The sequence below is a fragment of the Clytia hemisphaerica genome, unplaced genomic scaffold, assembly GCF_902728285.1.
Source record: "Clytia hemisphaerica strain Z4C2 unplaced genomic scaffold, Clytia hemisphaerica genome assembly, whole genome shotgun sequence".
Lineage (NCBI taxonomy): Eukaryota > Metazoa > Cnidaria > Hydrozoa > Leptothecata > Clytiidae > Clytia > Clytia hemisphaerica.
Genome location: NW_027104408.1, coordinates 50,489 through 57,360, shown reverse-complemented (window position 1 = coordinate 57,360; position 6,872 = coordinate 50,489). Strand labels below are relative to the sequence as shown.

Here is a 6,872-nt window from a genome sequence, read left to right as displayed (position 1 = left end):
CGGGAAACTATTATAACTTTTTTCCTCGGGTGGTTGATTTTCAATGGCCTTCAGAAGTAAGAAAACTAAGACCACCTTCTTCCAGTGTATCTCAGGTTTTATTTATTTAATTTTAGTGTAATTTTATTAGTTTATTTAACATTTAATATTTTAGCACAACAAGTAAACTTATTAAAGAACGATCATTTATGACGATTTCATAGATTTTTAAAATATGCACGACTTGAAGACGAAATAAAGTCTTCCAATATTGAAAATGAAATTTAAATAATACTTCAACATTTTTTACACTAAACTATACAAAATTGTTCCATCATAAAAATATCAAAATTATCGCAAGACATGGAACAATAGAATGAGAGCGATAGACCTTTTCATAAATTACGTTACCTCGTATTCAAAAAATTGCTATGGTAATTTCTATAAAAAACAGTTGAAGACTCAATGGATTTAATCACCTCGGTAATGGTTTGGAAACGAGGCAGTCCTTTTTCTGAAAATGATTAATAAAAAAGTCTATCGTCGGATAAATGGACCCTTTTCAGCCACGTTTGTAAAATTTATCTATTCTTTCCTGGACCATATCTGCCTCCTCCGCTTTTCTACATACCACTTGTCAAGATCTTTAGCGAACAGTCTTTCAATCTGTTTGTCCCGTTTAGAACTGTAACCTAGAGTAGGAATACTCCGATCATTAATTGTAACACGTGTGCCTGCCGATAGACTCGGCATCGTAGAATGTCTTTGTTTTAAAATTGAATGTCTTTTGAGTTTCTGTTTTTTGCCTTCATTTCTAACCTGATGCTTCTTAGATTTCTTTCTGTATAAATCTGGATTAGAAATCTTTGACCTATCATGGGTAGATATCCTACGATGCACTTTTATAGATTTTGTAGGATGATGCTTATGTGAGCTTTTCATTCTCTGGAATTTCAGCCGTTTTCTCAAAGAAGCTTTTTTAGATGTCGCCAGTTTCTTCGCAGCCACACTTACAAGATCTCTTTTAGCATTAGAAATATTATTCGTAGTTTTCAGTTTTTCTTGCATAAAACCTCTATCTACAAAAATCTGAACTTTAGCGGTGTTTCCAATGGTATTGTCTTTTGATCTACGAACCGAATAAGCTTTAACAAAACCGTGAATTGTTGGATCCAAATGTATCTGGTGTAATTTTTCAGCTGGATGCACAATATTATATTTTCTCGTGTTATTATTAGCGTTTAAATGCTTTTCATGGCCCTTAGCAATAGCTTCAGCTAGAACATTAGTTAATTTTTCCTCCAAACCATCTGTTAGGTTAGCACCTACTACTAGAGCTTTGTGTGTGATTTTCTGAATAATCCCTTTGACTCCTTCCACGGAGTTGGTGTCTTCGTCTGAGGACACTTGGTCCCGTTGTGTTTGTGGTAACTGTATATCTTGAGGTAAATCATTATTTGACGCGTCGTCGTTTGGGTCAGCTCTAGCAAAAGGCTGAAGGACTCTTATGCGGGGTTTACGCTTCCTTCTATGTCTCTTCCGCTTGCGTTTCATTTTCATGAGTTGAGCAGCAGCTGCTGATGCCAGTAGAGAGGGAGATTGAGGTAGGGGAAGAGGTGGAGGAAGGGCTGGGGGAAGAGGTGGAGGAAGTTGAGGTGACTGAGGTAGAGGAAGAGGAGGTAAAGGTGGAGGTTGAAATCCGGGAGGAGGTGCTGCTGGAGGGGCTTGCGGTGACTGAGGTGGAAGTATCGGAGGGAGTGGTGCTGGTGGAGGAGGGGGTAAGGTAGCAGCAATGACAGGTGGTGGAATTGTTGTGCTTGTTGTGTTTATGACTGGTGCTTCAGTTGGGAGAGGCTGGACAGCTGAGATTGGTGGAGGTGGTAGACTAGGTGGTGGGGGAGGAGGAGGAGGTGGTGGCAGTATAACTGGAGGAGGAGGTGGTGGAGGGGGAGCTGGAGGAGGAGGAGGAGTAGGAGGAGGAGGAGGAGGTGGAGGTGGAGGTGAAGGTGGAGGTGGAGGTGGAGGTGGAGGTGGAGGAGCCTGAAGAATTATAGGTGGCGGTGGAGGTGAAGGAGGTGGAGGTGGAGGTGGAGGTGGAGGAGGAGGTGGGGACGGTGGTGTCTGAATGATAATCGGTTGGATCTGTGGTGGTGGTGGTGGGGGTGGGGGTGGAGGAGGTTGGGGTGGTGGTGCTGCTAGAATAATAGGAGAGGATGGAGGAGGAGCAATTGGACTTTGCTGAGCAATCTGCACCGCTTTCTTTCTATGCTTTTTCTTCTTCTTCTTCTTGATGATGATCGGTGGGATCGGAGTGGGAGAGTTGTCTCTTAGAATGGGAGAGACAAGAGCGGGTGGCGATTGCATGATGATAGGTGGGGCTTGTGGAGGTGTGGCAGGGGCTTGAGCAGGAGGTGGCTCCCGTATGATTATTGGGGGTGGTGGTGGAGGGGGAGGTTGGGGCACTTGTGGTAAGGGTTGAGCTTGCTCTCTAATAATTACGGGTTGTGGGACTCGAATTACTTGAGGAGCTTGAGGAGGAACTAATGGATAACCTGGTGGACGTTTCCTACATTTACAAGGATGCAAGCATGGGTCTGCAGGATTTTTATCTTGACAAACTTCATTGCAGTTACATTGTAAAGGATTTTGGTTCCCATTTATATTATTACAGAAAGGGGGGACACAGCCTATGTTACCTGTAGTGGGAACCATCCCAGCCATAGGGTTCATCGATACTCCACTCATCCGGTTGGTGGTAGGCATACCACCTCCGAATGGGGTCAGAGCACTGCCATAAGAGCTACACATACAGGGTTGATTGTTAGGGCACATACATGACTGATCAGGACTGTAACTTGCGACTGGAAACATTTCCATACCCATTTGTATGTTGGCATTCGGATCGTTACAGTTGCAGTAGCATGGTTGTTGCTGGCAATTACATTGTTCTCCACATTGACACATAGGTTGGTTACAAGAACAAGGGTACTGGTCACACTTACATGAGGGAGGTGTCGGAGAGCATGTTTGTTTTCGTCTTTTACGTTTTCGGAACATTGATTTCAGTTGGGTGAGTAAAGATGAGTAGTCAGGCTGGGTTGGGGATGCCTGAATACCTGGAAGTTGAGCCGGCGGCGGTGGTGGTGGGCCAGGGGGAGGCTGCATACCAGGGGAAACAGGTGAAGATGGGGGAGGCTGCTGCCATCCTTGACTTTGGGTAGGCATCGGAGGTGGAGCCATTCCTGCTGCAGCTCCTTGAATTTGGGCAGGCATCAGAGGTGGAACCATCCCTGCTGCAGCCTGGTATGGGTCGTAGCTTGGTTGTTGCTGATATGCTGCTTGTTGCTGTTGCTGTTGCTGTTGTTGTGCTTGAAGCTGCATTTGCTGTTGAATTTGTTGCTGTAAAGCCATCTCTTGTTGTCCTTCTTGTTGTTGTTTAAGCTGCATTTTTGCCAAATCTGCTAAGTCTTCAGCCATCCTGTCTTTGGAGCCATCGCATGGAGGACAATCACTGCATGAACCACATCTTTGAGTGCCAGTCATAGATTCGTAGAGTTTTGGTTTGAAGAAATATGTACTTGGTTGGGGATTGAAAAGAGTATCTTTGCGTTCAGCTTTTGTAGTCTCATTTAATGGCTGTGGCTTTTTAAGCATTGAAATTGATATCAATGGGACTTTGTTATTGAAGGATTTATTTCTGGTGCTTTGAGGTTCTTCATGGTTTGCTGTATTTCTAAGGTGTAGGTCATTTTTATCACCAGGTTTCAGCTCTTTTGCAAATTCGGTTAAGATTTTCTCAACTTCTATTTTTTGTGAGCTATCTCCTGAAAGTTTCTTTAGAATATTCTTGGTAGCTTCGGTCACTAAGTTATCCACTTGTCTGGTGTTTGCTGGTGAGTTTGTTGATTCCAAATTATCTAACCTAATCTCCCGGTTAACGACTTTTGATTCGGTTGTGTATGATTTTTTAGATGGATGGTAGAGTTTCATTGAATCTTTATATAACTGTTTGGCCACTTCTTGCTCAAGAGCTATTTCGTCATCTTCTTGTGTAGGTTGGTTTAGATTGACGTTGATTTTGATATGGTGTTTAGCTGCTGTTGAATCCATTGGTGGTTTTCGATTGTCAATAAAGGGCTTGGTAGGTGATGTTGTATTGTCCGGACTTTCTTTCAATTCAGTTCTTGTTGATTTAGTAGAATTTTCGAATTTCATTAAATCTTTGTCAAGCGTGTGGTTATGTTCTTCTGTTTTGGAAATATTGATTACATGAGATTGTTTATCATTGGGTAGAGGTGACAAAATGGCGGTTCCTGTATTGTAAGAGCTAGATTTATCAATTGTTGAGTTAGTACGTTGTAAGTTTGATATATTGGACGGCTTCTCATTATTGGTTGGATGAGATGTTAAGAGGGATTTCTCAGATTTGGAAAGCTTAGATTCCACGTCCTTTGATTCATCTGAATCAAGAAGTGATTCTCCTGACTTTGGTACGTTTTGTGCATTCGTTCTTGGGTTAAATTGCAACAAATCTTCTGTTCTAGATGAAGGTTTTAATATGTTTTTGGTCGAGTTTGAATTTTCTGGTTTTGAAAGCTCAGGTTCATCATTATTCGATCCAGTCTTTGAGGTTTTCATTTCATTGCCCTTTGAATAAGATGTTAAAAGCAAATCTCCAAACTTTTCGGCCTCTGATTCCACATCTACATCTGTAGTATCACTTGGATTGTCACTTTGAAAAAGAACTTTTTCTGATGGAGAAAGTGTTGTGACATTCTCAAGCTTATTCAACTTTTGTATGACCATATCAGCTTTGTCCATGAGGGTGTTTCTCAAATCTGAGTCTGAAGGTTCTAAAGATATGCCTGTAGATTTCTTCTGCAGATGTTGTGCGGTGGGATGTATATTACGTGATAGATTCCCAGTATTTTTTTCCTACAACAACAAAAGAAATACATGTGTTCGTTCTACTTGCATTAATACACCCCTGTGTCACAGACCCGCTGGGACCCCAGCCCCACTGGAAAATTAAGCAAATATTTCGTCCCCGGTGGGGAAATACCCTTAAATTTCAGCCCTACTGGGAAATCGACTTTGATTTCATCCCTACTAGAAATTCCATGTTTAAAAATTGTACTCCAAATCCATCCCGCTATGTTTTTCAACCTTGGAACAATAGTATTTATATACCGATTAGGATTTCTATCCCCACTGAAGATAAAAAGTTCCAGCGGGGCTGTGAGGCAGGGGTGTTTTAATAGATGAACGAATGAATGGATTGGTGAATATTGCTAGGTTTTCGAGGTGATGCTTAGCCAAATAAGCCAAAATATCATCATCAATCCCCGCCCGCTACTACACCAAACGGAGAGATTAGAAAGAAAAGTAGATCTGAACTTTGGGTAATCTTAACATTAGATTTTAGACTAAAACTCGAAAATGGTCAAATAAGACTAAATATAGTCTGGAATTCTATAAACCTTTCCCAAATTAGAAATATTCGATCAAATCAGATAGCTCAAAATCAACTTTCTCGTCCGAAGCGTCCGAACTTCAAATTTTGAATATTTAGAAAATAACCAAGATTCCCAATGTAATTTGACCCAGATTGTAGTACAAAAAGCATTTACCTTTTGACTAATAGATTCCTTCTTTCTGATGTTAGATTCACCATCACCATCAATGAAGGGGACACTGGGTGCTGTGTCTCTAACTGTAACAAACTCATCATCAACAGAAACCTCTGATGATGAATGATTCATCAAAGCACCAGTTGATATATTCACCATTGTCTGTGGAACCTCTTTTGTCGAAGAGTCATCGATCAACTTATTTTGATTTGCTCGGATTACTGGAGATCTAGTTGTGATTGTTTTATTATTTTTAATAGAAATCTTACCAGCATATGATTCCATCTTCGGTTTTGTGGTCATTTTAGCTAACATTTGCTTCTTAGCTGTTGATTCAAATCGACTCATAATATGTGGCATCCGAGAGATGCTGGTCACCTCACCAATAACTTTACTGGTTGGTTGTATATCCTTTGAAGGATCCTCATCAAATGTTCTATTCTTAATTTGGTCAATATTATTTTCAATTAAATCACGACCGAGTGTTTGCCTTGATTCATCTTCATGGTCTTCTGATTGCTTCTGATCCATTGAAGTCGATTCTGAACCTAGAGATCTTGTATGGCCAGTTCCTTCCAGGCCAGAACTAGAATCAACAATAGACTTTTTAGCTGCACTTTCATCTTTTACTGGCCCCATATCTTCCCTAATCCAACTTTTTAATAGGGGTTTGCCTGGATAGAAAGATGTGATAAAGTTTTTATGCATTGATGAATCGCCAGAGCTCTCAGTTTCAACAGAATCAGCATCATTCTCCTCCTCCTGTTTTTCCAAATAAGAAGGATGTACAACAAACTTTCTATTCTTAATATATGTGCTATCCCAAACTTTAGTCTTTGATTGACGTTTTGTTGCAAACTGTACATCACCAGAACCATTTGAAACAGATGAAGATGTCTCATCAATGTTGTCATCACTATCATCTCCCGATTCTCCACTCGATTGGTCACCAGTATCACCAGAAGAATTATCATCTTCTTGATCTTCATTTTGTCCCATCGAAAGCACATCAAATTTTTTATTCAAGGTCCCCTCAGCCGAATCTTTTCCAGATCTCCAAGAACCTTTATAAATCCTTTTCTCCTGACGATAGTTCTTGGTCAAGTCATTTGGAGTAAATACATTGAAACTCAGATTTTCATTTTTTCTTGAATAACTCGTTGGAGGTATACCACCTCGAACTCGAATCCTATAAACCAACCCTTTGGCTTGCTTATCTTTTTGTCTCACTTTTCCGGACCGCATTGTTTGTCTCGATGACCC

At 40.8% G+C, this 6,872-nt stretch overlaps 1 protein-coding gene and 1 pseudogene across 1 annotated transcript; both read right to left on the bottom strand.

Moving 5' to 3' along the window:
• Positions 1-314: 314 nt before the first annotated feature.
• Positions 315-4,093, bottom strand: LOC136820148 (mucin-2-like; annotated as a pseudogene).
• Positions 4,094-4,156: 63 nt separating this feature from the next.
• On the bottom strand, positions 4,157-6,854 carry LOC136820146 (dentin sialophosphoprotein-like). Its single transcript, XM_067076387.1, has 3 exons — positions 5,610-6,854; positions 4,249-4,914; positions 4,157-4,162 (listed from the first exon to the last, which is right to left on the bottom strand). The coding sequence occupies exons 1-3, from the start codon at positions 6,852-6,854 to the stop codon at positions 4,157-4,159; spliced, it is 1,917 nt and encodes a 638-aa protein (XP_066932488.1).
• Between the last annotated feature and the right edge of the window lie 18 nt (positions 6,855-6,872).